A 20406-nucleotide genomic window follows, 5' to 3' on the forward strand; every position below is an offset into this window, starting at 1 on the left:
ATTCTATGTAATGTACGACAGGACTGTCTCTGTCTGACACCTACTGGTGAGTAAGTTGTACACACAACGAAAACCTATTGATTTTTTTCACTTTGATATCAATTCTAAAGGTCATTTGAAACATGAACAAAACCTGAAAGAACTGCGGATGCTGTAAATGAGAAACAAAAATTAAAATTGCTGAAAATGCTCAGCAGGTCTGGCAACATCTTTGGGGAGAAATCAGAGTTAATGTCACTTCAACTGGACCTAAAACATTAACTCTGATTTCTCTCTACAGATGCTGTCAGACCGGCTGAGCTTTACCAACATTTTCTATTTTTGTTTGACATTTGAATTATGTTTTCTGTAAATAAGTGATCCAACAACTTTCAATTCTGATCTTAAATCAAAATTCAGAATAATATTTATAACTTTTCATGACACTGAAGATTACCTACTACCTTTCTGCAAGACATTTCTTTAAACACAAATCTTGTAAAAAAATTATCTCAGTCCTTTACAAACCTCTTTCACTTCACTTTACTTAACAATTTCATAAACAGCATAGGATTGTGTAGGTGTAGTAACTGCCACAGAGCTGGGCAAATGATCATCCTTGGCCTAACTTGGCAGCCTCTGTCTCCCTCCCCCCACCTGAGGTATCCCTTAATCTATTCCTTGTACTGTTTGTTGGTCACCACCAAAAAAGTCACCAGGGTATACATATCTGTTAGGTATGCTATCCTGTTATCTCTGTACCATTTAATGCTCTGGGCAGCATTCACTGTTTGGAGACAAGATCATCAAACCTCACTCCAGAGAGAGTCCTGCATCGAACAGCTGCTTCTGCAGCATTGGCAGCCACAGCTGTGTGGTACTCCAAATAGCTTATTATTAGCTGATAAACTGAAATGCCTGTAGCTGTAGTGTTTCAATATCTCAGGAGCTTTAATAAATAGCAGTTGAATCTTTCAATACCACACTACTTCTCTGGGAAGCAAGGGAGGAGATTGCAGAGCCATTGGCCTTGATTTTTATGTCCTCGTTGTCTACAGGAATAGTGCCAGAAGACTGGAGGATAGCAAATATGGTTCCCTTGTTCAAGAAGGGGAGTTGGGATAACCCTAGTAACTATAGGCCGGTGAGTCTCACTTCTGTTGTTAGATTCGATTAGATTAGATTAGATCCCTATAGCGTGGAAACAGGCCCTTCGGCCCAACAAGTCCACACCGACCCGCCGAAGCGCAACCCACCCAGGCCCATTTCCCCTCTGACTAATATACCTAACACTAGAGGCAATTTAGCATAGCCAATTCACCTAACCTGCACATTTTTGGAATGTGGGAGGAAACCGGAACACCCGGAGGAAACCCACGCAGACACTGGGAGAATGTGCAAACTCCACAGAGTTTGCACTCCCCTGCGGCGGGAATTGAACCCAGGTCTCTGGCGCTGTGAGGCAGCAGTGCTAACCACTGTGCCACCGTGTCGCCCATATCACTGTGCCGCCCATATTGTGGGCAAAGTCTTAGAGAGAATTGTAAGGGATAGGATTGATGAACATCTGGATATGAATAATGTGATCAAGGATAGTCAGCATGGTTTTGTGAAGGGCAGGTCGTGCCTCACAAACCTTATTGAATTCTTTGAGAAAGTGACTAAGGAGGTAGACGAGGGTAAAGCGGTAGATGTGGTGTATATGGATTTTAGTAAGGCGTTTGATAAGGTTCCCCATGGTAGGCTACTGCAAAAAATACGGAGGTATGGCTTTGAGGGTGAGTTAGAGGTTTGGATTAGGAATTGGCTGGCTGGAAGAAGACAGAGGGTAGTAGTTGATGGTAAAGGTTCATCTTGGAGTGCAGTTACTAGCGGTGTTCCGCAAGGATCTGTTTTGGGACCATTGCTGTTTGTCATTTTTATAAATGACCTGGAGGAGGGGCTAGAAGTTTGGGTGAGCAAGTTTGCGGATGATACGAAAGTCGATGGAGTTGTTGACAGTGAGGAAGGATGTGTCAGGTTACAGTGGGATATAGATAAGCTGCAGAGCTGGGCAGAAAGGTGGCAAATGGAGTTCAATGTAGCTAAGTGTGAGGTGATTCACTTTGGTAAGAGTAACAAAAAGATGGGGTACTGGCCTAATGGTCGGATACTTGGTAGTGTGGATGAGCAGAGGGATCTTGGTGCCCATGTACACAGAACTCTGAAAGTTGCCACCTAGGTAAATAGCGCGGTGAAGAAGGTATTGGCTTTTATTGGTAGAGGAATTGAGTTCCAGAGTCCTGAGGTCATCTTGCAGTTGTATAAGCCTCTGGTGCGCCCGCATCTGGAGTATTGTGTGCAGTTTTGGTCGCCATACTATAGGAAGGATGTGGAGGCACTGGAACGGGTGCAGAGGAGGTTTACCAGGATGTTGCCTGGTATGGTAGGAAGATCGTACGAGGAAAGGCTGAGGCATTTGGGGCTGTTTTCATTGGAGAAAAGAAGGTTTAGGGGTGACTTGATAGAGGTGTACAAGATGATTAGGGGTTTAGATAGGGTTGACCGTGAAAACCTTTTTCTATGGATGGAGTCAGCTATTACGAGGGGGCATAGCTTTAAATTAAAGGGTGGTAAGAATAGGACAGATGTTAGGGGTAGATTCTTTACTCAGCGAGTCGTGAGTTCATGGAATGCCCTGCCAGTAGCAGTGGTGGACTCTCCCTCTTTATGGGCATTTAAACGGACATTGGATAGGCATATGGAGGATAGTGGGCTAGTGTAGGTTAGGTGGGCTTGGATCGGCGCAACATCGAGGGCCGAAGGGCCTGTACTGCGCTGGACATTTCTATGTTATATTACCAAAGTCCAGCTCTTACGTTACAGGAGCTAATATAAACATTGCTGCATCAGCTACAAATACCCTAGTGAAGGCAAAGCCTCCACCTTGTTGGTGGTCGACTTCCTACCCTTTCTTCCCAGATTCCTCATAATTTTCTACACCACATTTAAATCTCTCCTCAGCCATTTCATTCTAAACTATGCAAACATGGTGGCAGTTCAAACATTTCCTCAGAGTATCCATGATCACTTTCAAGTCTCTGTCCATCTAATCTCCAAGTGTCCGTTCACTCGATCTTCCCATCCCTTTCATCCGCTGTGGAGCTGGGACTGGAATTTGGTCTCTTATCAAAAGCTCCCTTGAAATCAGAGTGCAGAGTCCTCTCACTAAATACTGCTCAGGCGAATTGACATGAGCCACAGGCATCTTCTTCATGATTTCTTATCCCTGTCACTATGTTTCACTCGAGTGTCTTAGACACCTGATAAGCCTAGAAAAAAAGAGAGGCCACGGTTAGGATAGGTAAGAGGTAGCAAACACAATAGCAGGTTATCATGGCCTGTATACACATGAGGCAAAGACTCAGAACTAAAGTGAGAGACAGCAATCAATAAAGGTGGCAAAACACTATACCCTCCAGCCTGAACATCTTTAAATCTGCAAACCTTCCCTCTCTGGAATGATATTGATGGCTATGGCCCCTCTGGGGGTCAGGATTTATTTGCTTGGGACTTCAGCCTGCTCAGGTGGTTACCAACAGATTGTGCACCAGTTCCTCTTGCTGACAGGGATTCAAATTGACCCTATTGAAGGGCTTTGAAGATGATTGACGCAGCTTACAAATGAAAACATGTAATGCAGTCAAGAGGGAGTTACAGTTGGAGCTTGTACTGAATGTCAAGTGTTGCATTTACCCCAAGGGTATTAAAGGAATTCAAAATGTAGCATAATAAATGACTATGTCAGAACTCACATGACACCAGGTCATAGTCAGGTTATGCTGTAATTTCACCTGACAAAGGAGCAGCACTCCAAAATCTTGTGATTTCAAATAAACCTGTTGGACTATAACTTGGTGTTGTGTAACTTCTGACCTTGTCCACCCCAGTCCAACACTGGCACCTCCACATCATGGCTACCATTGACACCACCAATTGCTGGCTCAATTTCCAAGAAAATCACACATATTGATACAGAGACTTCTCACCTGATGAAGGAGCAGCACTCTGAATGCTTGTAATTTCTGATAAACCTGTTGGACTATAACCTGGTATTGTGTGACTTCTGACCTTGTCCATCCCAATTCAACACCGGCAACTTCGCATCATAATAAATGACCTCATCAGCAAGACCCAAATCGCAGAAATTAATTTTATTAGTAGTCACAGCAACCCCAATTCTTTGGTGCAACTCTAAAGGTCTTCATGAAGGAGTTCATCTTTCCTTTTCCAGGAAAAAGCGTTCACTGAAAAATTATCAAGCAAGAGAGATGATGAGCAAGTCTAAGCCCCATGGAACCAAGCAGTAGTGCAGAGAGAAACTTAATGTGTGACAAAGTGCAGATGCTGTGGAAGATCAGCCATATTTCTGATAAATGATGGGACAGGCTCAAGAGCCAGTCAGCCTACTCCCACTCATACTTTTTAAGTTCCTGGAAGTATAGGCAGGAAGTTTGGAAAAAGTGAAGATTACAACAGGATCTTGATCAGATTGGCCAATGGGCTGAGGAGTGGCAGATGGAGTTTAATTTAGATAAATGCAAGGTGCTGCATTTTGGAAAAACAAATCAGAACAGGACTTATACACTTAATGGGAAGGTCCTGGGGAGTGTTTTAATTTTTGTTATAGAAAGGATGTTATTAAACTGGAAAGAATGCAGAAGAAATTTACAAGGATCTTGCCAGGACTCAATGGTCTGAGTTACAGGGAGAAGTTGGACAAGCTAGGACCTTTTTTTCTTTAGAGCATAGGAGTCGGAGGGGGAGCCTTATAGAGGTGTATAAGATCATGAAATAGGGTGAATGCACTCACTCAGTTTCTTCCCAGGGTTGGGGAATCAAGGACTAAGGGCATCAATTTAAGGTTACAAGAGAAAGAATAAAAGGGAACCTGAGGGTAACTTTTTTTACACAGAGGATGGTACGCATATGGATTGAGCTGTCAGCCAAAGTGTTTGAGGTGAGTACATTAACAACATTTAAAAAGCATTTGGAGAAATACACGGATAGGAAAGGATTAAAAGGATATGGGCCAAGTGCAGGGAAATGGGGTTAGTGTGGAAGGGATATTTTGGTCGACATGGACCAGTTTGGGCCAAAGGGCCTGTCTCTGTGCTGCAGGACTCTATGGCTCTAAATAAGTGGTTTTAATTTTCCAAGACTCATTAGATTTGGGAAAGGTTTATTTACTTTGTAAAATGGCTAATGTAGTTTATTTCTCCAGAAAGGGAGGTAGAAAGCAGGAAATTACAGGCTAGTTAACTTAACATCTATCATAGGGAAAATATTAGAAGCTATGATTAAAGTGGTTATAAATAGAGCACTTGGATATGTTTAATGTAATCAAGCAAGGTTAATATCACTTTCACAAAGGGAAATCATGTTTAACTAATTTAGAATTATAGTCAGAGTCTGCAACACAGGAAAAAAGACCCTGAGGTCTGCGCTGGTCAAAACAGCCACCTCACTATTCTCATCCCATTTTCCAGCACTTGGCCCATAGCGCTGTATGGCTTGGCATCGCAAGTGCACATCTAAATACTTCTTCAATGTTATGAAGGTTTCTTCCTCTACCACCCTAGCAGGCACTGAGTTCTAGATTCCCACCACCACCTGGGTGAAAAATGTTTTCCTCTCATCTCCTCTAAACGTCCTTCTCTTTATCTTAAATATATGCTGGTGACCATTGATCCCTCTATCAAAGGGAGAAATGTCTTCCTGCCCATGCTATCTATGCCCCTCATAATTTTATAAATCTCAATCATGTTCCACTCAGTCTCCTCTGCTCCAAGGAAAATAACCCCAGTCTATCCAATCTCTCTTCACAACTGAAACTCTCTAGTCCTGGCAACATCCTGATAAACTCCTCTGCGTCCACTCCAGTGCTGTCACATTCCTCCTCGAATGTGGATTCCAGAACTATACTAAATATTTAAGCTGTGGTCTAACTAATGTTTTATACAATTCCCGCATAACCTCCCTGTTCTTAAGCTCTATGCTTCAGTTAATAAATGTAAGCATCCCATATGCCCGCTTAACTACTTCACCTATCTGGCCTGATAACTTAAGGTCCTACCATTCTTTTTGTATTCCCTTGACTTTTTTGTCCTGCCCACGTGTACCATCTCAATCTTATCCAAATTAATTAATTTGCCACTGACCAACATATCTGTATCCTCCAGTAATCTAAGAATCTTCTCTGATCTATTTACTACCTCACCCACAAATTTATCAATCAATTCTCCTATATTCAAGTCTAAATCATTTATCTATATATAGCAAGAGCTCTAACATTGATCCTGCAGAACCCCACTAGACAAAAACACTTCTCAATTCTCTACTTCTTATCATTAAGCCAATTCTGAAACCAATTTGCCATGGTTTATAATCAGTCTCCCATGTGAGAACTTATCAAAAGCCTTGCTGAAGTCCAAGTAGACTACATCAAACACAAGGCCGTCATTGACACACCTGGTCACCTCTTTGAAAACTTCAAACAAGTTGGTCAGACATGACTTCCCCATAAACAAAACCATGCTGACTTGATTAATCTGTGGTCAGGTGATCTATGACCTCCAGGATTGATACAAAAGTACTGATATTCTTTCATGAGCATGGATAAAAACTTGAAACATGGAAGCTAAATTTAAACCTAGCTGGACTCTGAAATTTGCAAACTGCAGATCTCTAACAGACACTATTCATGCAGTCTGACCTTAGATAGTCAACTTCCTGTCAAAATCGGACAGGTCTGGTCCTATCCAGCCAGAGGTTAACAGCCACGTTGTTTCAGACTGATGCTGTTTGCACCTCCAGTGAACCTGCTTTGTTGGAAGGATGTTACACAAACTTGGTGGCACTCAGCTCAGTAGAAGGGCAGAGGTATATTGGCTATGGACAGCACTTGGTAGTTGAAGATTCAAAACCATGTCCTGCAATCTCCAAATGTAGAAAGTAGTCACCTCATTGGATCTTCCCAATGTTAGTATTAGACACAGGTCACAGAATCTTGGAAAGAGACCCAAAGAGGGGAATCAAAGGGATAACCTGAAGTCCCAACTCGCTCTCTCTCTCTTTGGCACTTTCTTCAATGATATCGCCAGAGAGACCACCTCAGTGCGATGACCCGAAGCCAAGTGCCAGCCCTAGGTGAGCAGAATCCCAAATCAACGAATGCATATCCTGAAACATTAACCAACCTTCAAAGACTGAGAATCAGCCTGGTCTAGCCTTATTGAATGGGCATTGCCAGTCCTTTCAGACAGACAGCAATAGGGGCTTGTTTATAGGCTGCAGTGAATCCTTGGAAATGTACATCAAAAGTATATAGTTGAAAAATGTGGTGCTGGAAAGACACAGCAGGCCAGGCAGCATCCGAGGAGCAGGAGAATCGACGTTTCAGGCATAAGCCCTCCCTGGCCTGCTGTGTTGTTCCAGCACCACATTTTTCAACTCTGGTCTCCAGCATCTACAGTCCTCACTTTCTCCTAATCAAAAGTATATAGCTAGGATAGATCTGAGGCTGTCTGCATTGAGATTTAAGACTGTTTACTGAAGAGTACTGTGAAGGAACTGATAGAGTTTAATGAAAGTACAATAGTAGAATCTGATAAATATTGTTTTCCTTTGATAGTATGTTCAATAAAATTGAAAGCAATTCTTGCTTTCTTTGTCTATCTCACCACATGACATGCCTGAATTACTGCAAACTGGTCAAGGTTAGTCAGGGTGCATTTACCCATCCATTGGCAACCCTGAGTGGACTCTTTAGAAGTACTGAAAGGTTACTCCAGAAAATTGGACTGCACCAAAAAAGGAAAGGTGATGGACCAGAAACTGGGCAGAAGCAGGAACTTATAACACGAGATACACAAACCGTAGATTTTAAGAGACAAATGCTAAAGAGGAAGAAAAAATATCTGCTATGGCAGCAATATGAATTGGGAGGAAACCTTAACAAAATATTTAATCAAAAAGAGGCTTGGGTGGATAAAGTGAGGGTGATAGGCTGGAGAGGGGATGGGGGCGGAGAGGTCGGGAAGAAGATTGCAGGTCAAGAGGGCGGTGCTGAGCTTCAGGGCAGAGGACATGACCTGGGGGGTGCAGTGAGAGAGGGACTCACTGAGATCCTTGTAGAGGGAGGAGGAGAGCTTCTTCAAGGTAGGCATCCTTGCAAGAGGATTCGCAATAGGTTAAGATCAACTAGGAGAAAGTGAGGACTGCAGATGCTGGAGACCAGAGTTGAAAAGTGTGGTGCTGGAAAAGCGCCAGCAGGCCAGGCAGCATCCGAGGAGTAGGAGAATCGACGTTTCGGGCAAAAGCCATTCTTCAGCAATGAGGCTGGTGTGCCAAGCGGGCTGAGATAGAAGGGGGGGGGGGGGGGGGGGGAGAATTTGGGTGAGGGGCGCTGGGAATACGATAGGTGGAAGGAGGTGAGGGTGAGGGTGATAGGCCAGAGAGGGGGTGGGGCAGAGAGGTTAGGAAGAAGATTGCAGGTCAAGAGGGTGGTGCTGAGCTTCAGGGCAGAGGCGATGACCTGGGGGGTGCAGTGAGAGAGGGACTCACTTAGAAGGGACGAAGCCAAGCAAACCGACTGCAGATGGAAAAGATTCAGGCCCAGTTTGAGAAGGCCTACTCAAGAGAAGGCATTCAAGATGCACAGTGATCAGTGTATTACACCAAGCAGGTAAAGACAATAAAGCCTACTCTGCTGATTCTTCGAATTGTCAGAGTAAGATTGGCAGTCTGAAGTTGTTACTGTTTGTACAGGAGAACACCTTCAGGAGCCCTGGGGATAGTGTCCATATCCTACACTGGGAGGAAGTAGAGGAGGCAGCACACAGGTATTCTACCCTGAACAGTGAATGGGGATCCCTACCTCCCTTTTTGGAACAAGTTGAACCCCTGTGCCTCCTATACCCCCCACACATTGCATCTGAGAACAAAAGAAGAGTATTATTTAAATGACCAGAATTTGAAAAAAATTGTAACACAAAGGGACTTAAGGGTACTTGAGCATGAAACACAGAGAGCTGCCATACAGGTTTCATACATGCAATTCTTAAACCTAGTATTCTTGACAGTCAGTCCATCCTTACTCATTGACTCCAGGATCTTGTTTTTAAGTCAAGTCAGGAAGGCTAATGCAACATTTTTCCTTATTTCAAGAGAGTTGGAGTGTAAGAGTAGGAAAGTCTTACTGCATCTGTACAAGATGCTGGTGAGACCACATCTGGGGTACAATGAATAGTTCTAGACCCCTTAGTTAAAGAAGGCTATCATTTCATTGGAGGCAGCTCAGAGAAGGTTAACTAAGATTATCCTTGGTATGGAGAGATTATGTTATGAGCAAAAGGTGAAGAGATTGGGACTCTACTTACTGGAGTATAGAAAAACGAGAAGTGATCTCATTGAATCATATCGAATTCTTACGGAGTTTGACAGAGTAAATGCTGTGGATGTTTACCATTGTGGAAGAGGACACAGTCTTATAATAAAGGAGTACCAGTTTAAGACTGAGATGAGGAGGAATTCTTCTCAGAAGGTTGAAAGTCTTTGGAACTCCTTACCACACACAGCTGTGGGAGCATGGTCTTTGAGTACATGTAAGGTTAAGTTAGATAGATTCTTGATCTGTATGGCAATCAAGGATCACAGGGAAAAGAGAAGAATGTGGATGTGAAGAATGTTGGATCAGACGTGATCTTATTGAATGCTGGAACAGTGTTGAAGGTCTGAACTCATGTTCCTACATCTTCTGCTTTTACCTCTGGAGTAGGGGGACCTGAGCCAAGGCTTCTGGTTCAGAGGGTGGGACATTACCACTTATCACAAGGGCCCCACATGACATTTCTGCTAATCTGGATCGATGGCAGGTGGTGAGGGAACCAATAAGAGGGTAAAGCATGCTTGACATCATCCTCATCAATCTGCCTGCTGCAGATGATAGTATTGTACGAGTGACCACCACATAGTCCTTGTGCAGACAAAGTCTCACCCTTTCATTGATAACACCTTATATCACATTATATGATACTATCATTGTGCTAAATGGGACAGACTTCGAACAGATCTAGCAGCTCAAGACTTGGCATTGTGTGCCATCAGCAGTAGCCAGATTGTACTCCAATACAATCTGCCATCTCAGAGCTTGGCATATTTCCCACTCTACCATTACCATCAATCCAGGGGATCAACCTTGGTTCAGTGGAGAGTGCAGATGGGTACGTCAGAAGTAGGACCAGGCATAGCTAAAGATTAGCTGTCAACTTGGTTAAGCTACAAAACATGACTATTGTGTGCCAAACAGCCTAAGCAGCAAGTGATAGACACAGCAAAGTGATCCCAACTGACAGATCAGATCTGCAGGCCTGCCATATCCAGTTGTGAATAGACAATTAAACAACTCACTGGAGGAGGAAGCTCCACAAACATTCTCTCCTCACTGACGGAAGAGCCCAGCACATCAGTGCAAAAGAGAATACTGAAGTATTCGAAACAAAGTGCTGAGTGAAGGATCCTCCCGCACACTCCAGCATCACAGATGCAAGTCTTCAGCCAATTCAATTCAATCCACACAATATCAAAAAACATTTGGAGGCTCTGATCGTGTGACAGATATGGGTCCTGACAAGGAGTTCCTCAGGTTAGTGTTCGAGGTTCAAGCATTTTCAGCTGCTTCATAAATAACCTCCCCTCCATCAGGAGGTCAGAAATGGGGATGTTCACTGATAATTGCACAATGTTCAGCACGATTCATGACTCCTCAGATACTAAAGCAATCCATGTTTAAATGCAATAAAAACTGGACAATATCCAGGCTTGAGCTGAGAAGGGGCAAATAATATTCGCCATGCAAATACCAGGAAATGATCATCTCCAAGAAAAGACAGTCTAATCATTGCCCCTTGACATTCAATGCCATTACAGATCACTGAATTTCCCACTATCAACATACCGGGGGTTACCATGGACTTGAAACTCAACTGGACTCATTGAAGAAACACAGTGGCAACAACAACATCAGAGCTAGGAATACTGCAGTGAGTGAGTCACCTCCTGATTTCCCAAAGTCTATCCACCATCTACAACTCACAAGTTAGGAGTGTGAAATACTCTCCACTTGCCTGAATGACTGCAGTTCCAACTACACTCAAGAAGCTTGACACCGCCCAGGACACAGCAACTCACTTAATTGGCACATCCACAAACATCACTCCCTCCACTACTGATGGTCAGTACCAGCAGCCTGTATCATCTACAAGTTGCACTGCAGACATTTGTCAAAGATCCTTAGACAGCATCTTCTAAACACATGACCAACTTGTCTAAAAGGATATGGGCAGCAAATACATGGAACACCACCCCATGCAAGTTCCCTCCAAGCCATTCACTATTCTGACATAGAAATATAATCACCATCCATTTCCCCACTTACTGGGTCAAGATCCTGGAACATCCTCACTAACAGCTTTGTGGGTCTACCTCCAACATATGGCCTGCAGTTCAAGAAGGTAGCTCTCAATGAACCTCTCATGGTCCAATTAAGAACAGGCAATAAGTACAGCAGTGACACCATAGTCCTGTGTGTGAATTAAAAAAAAGGCCTAACCTGTGTTACATTCTCTTCTGCAAATCTAAGTATATTACATCCACTGCTTCCTTTTAGCTATATTGCTCGTTACCACCTCAAAAGATTTTTGGTCAATTTGTCAGGCACAATTTCCCCTCATGAAGCCATGCTGACTCTTCTTGATCATGCATTGCAGTTTTATGCTCTGCTACTGCAGATGTTAAGCTAAGTGGCCTATAGTTACCTGTTTTGTTTCACCTCCTTCCCTTTTCAAATAAAGGTGCGAGATTGGCAGTTTTCCAAACCCACAGAACGTTTCCAGAATCTAAGAATTCTTGGAAGTTTACTACCAGTACATCCACTATCTGTAATTGCTATTTCTTGTAATAGCCTTTGACAAATCCCATCAAGTACAGAGGTCCGTAGCCTCAGTAGTTTTCATTGCATTTTCTTCTCCAGTGATGTTATTATATTTATTTCCCTTCATTCCTTTGCCCATTTAGTATTTTGTAATTTTGGAATGTTAATAATGTCTTCTACTATGAAGATTGATGCAAAGTATGTATTCAACTCCTCTGTTTATTCTCTCGTACACCATTCCCCTTGCAATAAAAGCCAATATTCAATCGTCTTCCTAATTGTTGGAGTGAATCCTGAGGGACAGGATGTACATGTAAAGGCAAGGACTGATTAGGGATAGTCAACATGGCTTTGTGCTTGGGAAATCATATCTCACAAACTTGCTTGTGTTTTTTGAAGAAGTAACAAAGTGCAGCAATGAGGGCAGAGTGGTGGATGTGATCTACATGGACTTCAGTAAGGTGTTTGACAAGGTTCCCCATGGGAGACTGGTTAGCAAGATTAGATCCCATGGAATACAGGGAGAACTAGCTATTTGGATACAGAACTGGCTCAAGGGTAAAAGATAGAGAGTGATGGTGGTGGGTTCTTTTTCAGACTGGAGGCCCGTGACCATTGGTGTGCCACAAGGATCAGTACTGGGTCCACTACTTTTCATCATTTAGAACAAAGAACAAAGAAAATTTACAGCCTAGGAACAGGCCCTTCATCCCCCCAAGCCTGAGCCGATCCAAATGTACTGTCTAAACCTGTCAGTCAATTCCTAACCATCTGTATCCCTCTGCTCCACACCTACACATGCATTTGTCCAGATGCATCTTAATCTACCGTGCACTTTATGTAAATGATTGGATGTGAGCATAAGAGGTATAGTTATTAAGTTTGCAGTTGACACCAAAATTTGGAGATGCCGGTAATGGATTGGGGTGTACAAAGTTAAAAATCACACAACACCAGGTTATGGTCCACTAGGCTTAATTGGAAGCACCCTAGCTTTTGGAGTGACGCTCCGAAAGCTAGTGTGCTTCCAATTAAACCTATTGGACTATAACCTGGTGTTGTGAGATTTTTAAACTTTGGACACCAAAATTAGAGGTGTAGTGGACAGTGAAAAAGGTTACCTCAGATTACAATGGGATCTTGATCAAATGGGCCAATGGGCTGAGAAGTGGCAGATGGAGTTTAATTCAGATAAATGTGAGATGCTGCATTTTGGGAAAGCAAATATTAGCAGGACTTATACACTTAATGGTAAGGTCCTCAGGAGTGTTACTGAACAGAGACCTTGGAGTCCAGGTTCATAGCTCCTTGAAAGTGGAGTCGCAGGTAGATAGGATAGTGAAGAAGGCATTTGGTATGCTTTCCTTTATTGGTCAGAGTATTGAGTACAGGAGTTGGGAGGTCATGTTGCAGCTGTACAAGACATTGGTTCGGCCACTGTTGGAATACTGCGTGCAATTTTGGTCTCCTGTCTATTGGAAGGATGCTGTGAAACTTGAAAGGGTTCAGAAAAGGATGTTGCTAGGGTTGTAGGATTTGATCTATAGGGAGAGGTTGAATAGGCTAGGGCTGTTTTCCCTAGAGCGTCAGAGACTGAGAGGTGACCTTATAGAGGTTTATAAAATCATGAGAGGCATGGATAGGGTAAATAGACAAAGTCTTTTCCCTGTGGTGGGGGAGTCCATAACTAGAGGGCATAGGTTTAGGGTGAGAGGACAAAGATATAAAAAAGGCAACATTTTCACGCAGAGGGTGGTACATGTATGGAATGAGCTGCCAGAGGAAGTAGTGGAGGTTAATACAATTGCAACATTTAAAAGGCATCTGGATAGATATATGATTAGGAAGGGTTTGGAAGGATATGGACTGGGTGCTGACAGGTGGGACTAGATTGGGTTGGGATATCTGGTCGGCATGGATGAGTTGTACATCTCTCTGACTCTACAATTACATGCCAATTTTCTGTGACTTATGCATGCAAACAATCGTATCCCTCTGACCTTAGTATTCTACAGTCTCTCACTATTTAACTTATACTCTGCTTCACTCTTCATTCTACCAAAGTGGGCAGTTTCACATTTTACCATATATTATATCTGCTAAAGTTTTAACCACTCATTCAGGTTATTTATACTCATTTTCACTTTTCAAATTTTAAAAATTCCTTGATGGAATATGAGGTTTGCTGGCAACGTCAGCATTTATTGATCATTCCTAATTGCTTAAGAACTGTGGGGCCATTTCAGAGGACAGTTAAAAGTCAACCACATTGTTTTGTGTCTGCAGTGAAGTACAGATTTCCTTCCCTAAAGGGCATGAAGAAATCAGATGAATTTTTAAAACAATGATCATTCTTGGGAATAAGACCAACTTTCAATTCTGGAGTTTATTCAATGAATTTAAATTCAATAATTTGAGCCTCGCTTCCAGAGCATTCAGGACTACCAGCACTACTCCCCTCACACAACTTATCCTCCTCCTTATCTTTGTACCATTTGCAAAGGTGGTTTGAAATCCCTCATAAAACTGAGGCCCCAGCAGTGATCCCAGTAGCACTCCACTGGTTAATGTTTGCCAGCCTGAAAATGGCCCATGTATCCTAACTCTGAGTCCTATCCATGCGGATATACTATCCCAACATCATGAGCCAATGAAGAGCTTAGGTGTGAGCAGGAAGATGAAAAATACAGGTGAGTGTAGCGGATTGGAAGATAGAGCCACAAAAATGTTCTAAATTGCTAGTTCCAGTGTTTTCTTACCAAGTAGAACAGATGTAGCTGCTTTCAGCATCTTTTGATTGTGCGCGGAAAGGGAGCATTCTTCATGAATATGTCGCTGGTGGCTGGATGATCTGAATGAGACCTTCCGAAAAGGAGATTCTGCACCATTTGTATTTTGTGTTTCTTTTCTCAGATGGTGAAGGAAATTGGGAGCGAATTTCTTTCAGGATTCTTTACTCACTGTGACTTCCATGGAAATAACAATGGAAATGTCAATGGTTTTTGTGTTGTGTTCCAATAACTTCCACAGTTCGTCTGATGTCAAGGTTCAATGAGTCTCAAGAACATCTCTAGAATGTTAGTTAGCTTGGTGAAAATATATCATTAAGATATGGCTGTATCTCGTAATCACTGACAATGTTTTGATTTCTTTGGGACTCAGTTGCTTATCTCTGCTGTTTTGGATTTAATAGACCATATGTTCTTCTCTATGTTAATAGTGGTCTAGAAAGGCTCTTGTCACAATGATGTTTCTTTATCATAGTACTCTCACTCTTCCTGGTCCAAAATAAAGCCCATATTAGAGGCTGCAGTGTGAGAAAGACCAGCAGCTATTTGCTAAACCTTGACTTGCATTCGATAAGCAGAATGGAAATTTTATATACTGAGTTTAATCTCATGTTCTGTGACTCTTGTGTGAAAAAAAATGCAGCTTTGATGTCTACAGCTGTACCATCCACAGGTCACCACTATTTGTTTTTATTTATATATGTCCATCTTGTATGGTGTTGAAAAAGTCTTGAAGGAAGCTAAAATTACCTGTGAAACTAAATGTCACCATAAAAAAGGTTTTCAGCCCCAATTTCCTGCTTTCTCCCCATAACCTTGACAATCAAGAACCTAGCCATCTCCATTTAAATATATTCAATGATCTGGCTTCCACAGCCTTCTATGGCAGTGAATTCCATAGATTCACCACTTTCTGGCTGAAGACTTTTCTCCATGACCTGGAGGTGCCGGTGTTGTACTGGGGTGGACAAAGTTAAAAATCACAACACCAGGTTATAGTTCAATAGGTTTATTTGGAAGCACTAGCTTTCAAAATGCCGCACCTTCACCAGGTGGATGTGAAGGTTGAGATCATGCTTGCAGAATGTATAGCCAAAGGAGTACATCTCTATGACACTGGGTTCCAAAGGCGAGTGCTTCCAAATAAACCTGTTGGAGATAACTTGGTGTTGTGTGATTTTTAGCTTTGTCTCTGCATCTCGGGTCTAAAAGGTCTTCCTTTAACTAAGGTTGTGCCCTCAGGTCCTAGTCTTTCCTACCAATGGAAATATCTTCCCAACACTTCGTCCAAGCCATTCAGTATTCTCCAAGTTTCAATTTGATCTGCCCTCATCCTTCTAAACTCCACTGAGTATCGACCCAGTGTCCTCAAATGGTCCTCATGTATTAAGCTTTTAATTCCTGAGACATTCTCATGAACCTCCTCTGAACATGTTCCAGGGCCATTATATCCTTCCTGAGAAAAGGGGCCCAAAACTGTGCACAGTACTCCAAATGCGGTCTGACCAGAGCCTCATAAGTACACCCTACATATAACACCTTCATTGCATTTGCCTTCCTAATTTTGCCTTCCTCCTTGAAAGTGGAGTCGCAGGTAGATAGGTTAGTGAAGGCGGCGTTTGGTATGCATTCCTTCCGTCCAACTTGTCCATGCCGACCAGATATCCCAACCCAATCTAGTCCCACCTGCCAGCACCAGGCCCACACCCCTCCAAACGCTTCCTATTCATATACCCATCCAAATGCCTCTTAAATGTTGCAATTGTACCAGCCTCCACCACTTCCTCTGGCAGCTCATTCCATACACGTACCACCCTCTGCGTGAAAAAGGTGCCCTTAGGTCTCTTTTATATCTTTCCCCTCTCACCCTAAACCTATGCCCTCTAGTTCTGGACTCCCCCACCCCAGGGTAAAGACTTTGTCTATTTGTCCTATCCATGCCCCTCATGATTTTATAAACCTCTATCAGGTCACCCCTCAGCCTCCGATGCTCCAGGGAAAACAGTCCCAGCCTGTTCAGCCTCTCCCCATAGCTCAAATTCTCCAACCTTGGCAACATTCTTGTAAATCTTTTCTGAACCCTTTCAAGTTTCACAACATCTTTCTGATAGGAAGGAGACCAGAATTGCACGCAATATTCCAACAGTGGTCTAACCAATGTCCTGTACAGACGCAACATGGTCTCCCAACTCCTGTACTCAATACCCCAATGATTTTGGCCTGCAGTTGCAAGTAGACCAGACTCAGCAGGATGGTAAGTTTCCAATCTCAAAAATTACTTTCAGCGAACAGGTTGGTTTTCACAATGGTCAGACAGCTTGAAGAAATTGGAAACCTACCATTTTTATTTCTAGATTTATGGCAAAACAGAATTCAGATTCTCAGACTGCTATTAGGGAACTCCGTGTTCAATCATGAATAGCAACTAACAATAGCAGGTTAAAAGTTTGAACTGTAAGCAAATGTGACCTACTTCCTCAAAGAATTCTAGCAATTTGTCAGGCATGATCTCTGCTGGATAAAACCATGCTTTGCCCTATTTTACCATACATTTCCAAATATTCAGAAATCTCATCCTTCACAATGGATTCCAGGATCTTATACATAACCAAGGTTAGGCTAATCAGTCTGTAATTTTCCATATTTTGCCTTACTCCCTTTTTGAACAGGGGTGCCACGTTAGCAATTTTCCAGTCCTCTGGGACTCTCCCTGACTCTAGCAATTCCTGAAAGAACACTACTAACACCTTCAATATCTATCTATTCAGCTATCTCCCTTAGAACCCAGCGCTGTAGTCCATCTGGTCCAGGTTATTTACCCACCTTCAGGCCATTCAGTTTTTCTAGCACCTTCGCTTTGACGATGGCCACCATATTCAGCTCTGCCCCCTCATTCTCTTGAGTTTTTGGGATATGATTTGCGTCTTCCACCGTGAAGACTGACACGAAGTAATTATTCAGTTCCTCAGCCATTTCTTTGTTCCCTATTTCTATCTTTCCAGTGTCATTTTTCAGCAGTATAATGTGCACTTTTACATTTCTTTTGCCCTTTATATATCTAAAGAAACTCAATCTTCCTTTATATTGCTGGCTAGCTTACACTCATATTTAATCTTCTCTCTCCTCATTTCTTTTTTTCTGTTGCCATCTGTTGGTCATTGTAAGCTTCCCAATCCTCTAGTTTCCCACTGTACTTCACCACATTATATGCTTTCTCTTTTGCTTTTATACATCCCTCGTCAGCCATGTTTGTCTCATCCTCCCTGTACTTCTAAGTTAAAGGTATATGATTAGCATATACTGGCGTGCATGGTGTAAGAGTACAGAAAAGCTAACAAAAACAATTGAGAATTTGCTGTTCAAACTAACTTGATATTGTTACAAATAAGATTCACACCAATTAATGGAAGATATAGAAACATAATGATATCCTTGAACAAAGGATCCCAATTGATACGGATATGGAAACAGTAAGAGTATGTTATTGTGATTAAGGCATACACCAGTTGATCCAATGTGAAATTCACGTGTTTGTAATCAGCATGAGAGATGTTTTCCACATCATTACTGTTAACAGGAATGGATAATGGACAGAGTACAAATGAACATGGCAATGTTACTTCTGCTCACTTTACAGATAACAACTCAGCAGCCAGAACCTCCAGCATCACCATGTAAAACACAGACACTAAACTCAGGATATACTTATGTAGAAAAAAAGGGGGAAATACAGGATATTGTATAGAACAACAAGAAAGGGAAAATGAGGTGAACAATGAGAAAGTATAGAATTTTGAGTCTCCACATATCCCATCTCTGTTCTTTGGCCTGCAGTACACTTTACATTCTCTGTAACTGGATGTTGTTCTGGGATTGTAGTTGCGGCTGATCAGGCCAGCATTTATTGCCTATCTCTAGTTGTGCTGAATTGAATGGCTGTCTAGGTTACTTCAGTGTATACCTCAGAGTTAACTGCATTGGTGTGTGGGACAGGATTTACTAATCAGGTAAACAGAGCAAATCCAATAGGTTTTTGTTCCAAAAGGTTGTTTGGAAAACACTCAGACCACTGTAGCGTTACAACCTTTTGATCACTTTTATCAAGACCAGCTTTTTATTTCACGTATATAAATGATTTGGATGAAAAGAGAGACGACATGGTTAGTAAATTCGCAGACGACACCAAAATTGGTGGCATGGTAGACAGTGAAGGTTTTCTAAGATTACAAAGGGATCTTGATCAATGGGTCAACGAGCTGAAAAATGACAGATGGAGTTCAATTTGGATAAATGCAAGGTACTGCATTTTTGTACAATAAACAAGGGCAGGACTTAACAGTAGGGCCTTCGGTAGAGTTGCAAAGCAGAATGATCTAGGAGTTCAGGTATATAGTTCTCTAAAGTTTGTGTCATATATAGACAGGGTGGTTAAAAAGGCATTTAGCAAGCTTGCCCTCATTGCTCCGTCCTTTGAGTATAGGAGTTAGGAAGTCATGTTGAGGTTGTACAGGACATAAGGGAGGTCTCTTCTGGAGTACTGTTTCTAGTTCTAGTCACCCTGTTATAGGAAGGAAGTTATTAAGCCAGAGAGGGTTCAGAAGAGATTTACCAGGATGTTGTGGGTATGGATGGTTTGAGTTATAAAGAAAGGCGAGGAGCTTTTTCACTAGAGCATAAGAGATTGAGAGGTGAACTTATGGAAGTTTATAAAACCATGAGGAATACAGATAAGGTCAATGGTAGGTGTCTTTGCCCTAGATTGGGGGAATTTCAAGATTAGGGGAAATATTTTTAAGGTGAGAAGAGAGATTTTAAAAAGATATTGGGACAATTTTTTTTTTTTTTTACACAGAGGGTGGTGCATATCTGGAATGAACTTCTGGAGGAAGTGGTGGATGCAAGTGCGGTTACAATGTTTAAGACACTTAGAAAAGTACATGAAAGGAAAGGTTTGGAGGGATATGGGCCAAGAGCAGGCAGGTTGGACTAGTTTAGTTTGGGATTATGTTCGACATGAAATGGATGGACTGAAAAGTCTGTTTCCATGCTGTATGACTCTATGGTCAACAAGCTCAAGGTGATAATTGAGTACGACAGTATTTGAGTAGTATTTTGAACAAGTCAGTGTCATGGAATCAAATGACTGGGAGGTCAGCAAGCAGATATTAGAACAGTCATTTGAGGAGAATACAAGGACACATGCAGAAGTTTCAGTGCGACTGGTGTAAATGTTAGAATGGAAAGATCTTGACAATGGATTGGGTACAACTTAATACCCAGCATATGATCAAGCAACATAGCCGGGGGCTGGTGTGGGTCAGTCAGAGCATAGGATAGGGAAACACAATTCCTTTCATCTAAATTCATCATCCAAGGTCCAATTTAGACTTAAGCAACTTGCATTTATAAAGCACCTTGTGTATAATAAAATATCTCAAGACACTTCATAGAAGGATGTGTCAAAAGTAACAATGATAACTAAAGGCGCTGGCATTAGGGCAAGTAAACAAGCATTTGGTCAAAAAGGAAAATATTAAAGAAGAGAAGGACTTAAGCAAGATATCTAGTGTGTAAAGGCATAGCCATCAATATTGGCGTGAAGGTGGGTGGGGGAGCATTGTACAAGGGGCTAGTGTTATAGGAATTTAAAGCTCAGAGGGTTAGAGC

General features: G+C 42.2%; 1 protein-coding gene across 1 annotated transcript in view; it reads right to left on the bottom strand.

The window, feature by feature from the left end:
• Window positions 1-362: 362 nt before the first annotated feature.
• LOC122540755 (rho GTPase-activating protein 32) overlaps window positions 363-20406 on the bottom strand; it is a 591094-nt gene continuing 571050 nt past the window's right edge. Inside the window, exon 26 of the mRNA XM_087976520.1 lies at window positions 363-3290. Coding sequence (XP_087832646.1) covers window positions 3274-3290 — 17 coding nt within the window. The 3' untranslated portion in view covers window positions 363-3273. The remainder of the gene's footprint in view (window positions 3291-20406) is intronic.

This window comes from Chiloscyllium plagiosum, unplaced genomic scaffold (assembly GCF_037043375.1).
Source record: "Chiloscyllium plagiosum isolate Xiang-an unplaced genomic scaffold, Cpla_swu_hap1 HiC_scaffold_29, whole genome shotgun sequence".
NCBI lineage: Eukaryota > Metazoa > Chordata > Chondrichthyes > Orectolobiformes > Hemiscylliidae > Chiloscyllium > Chiloscyllium plagiosum.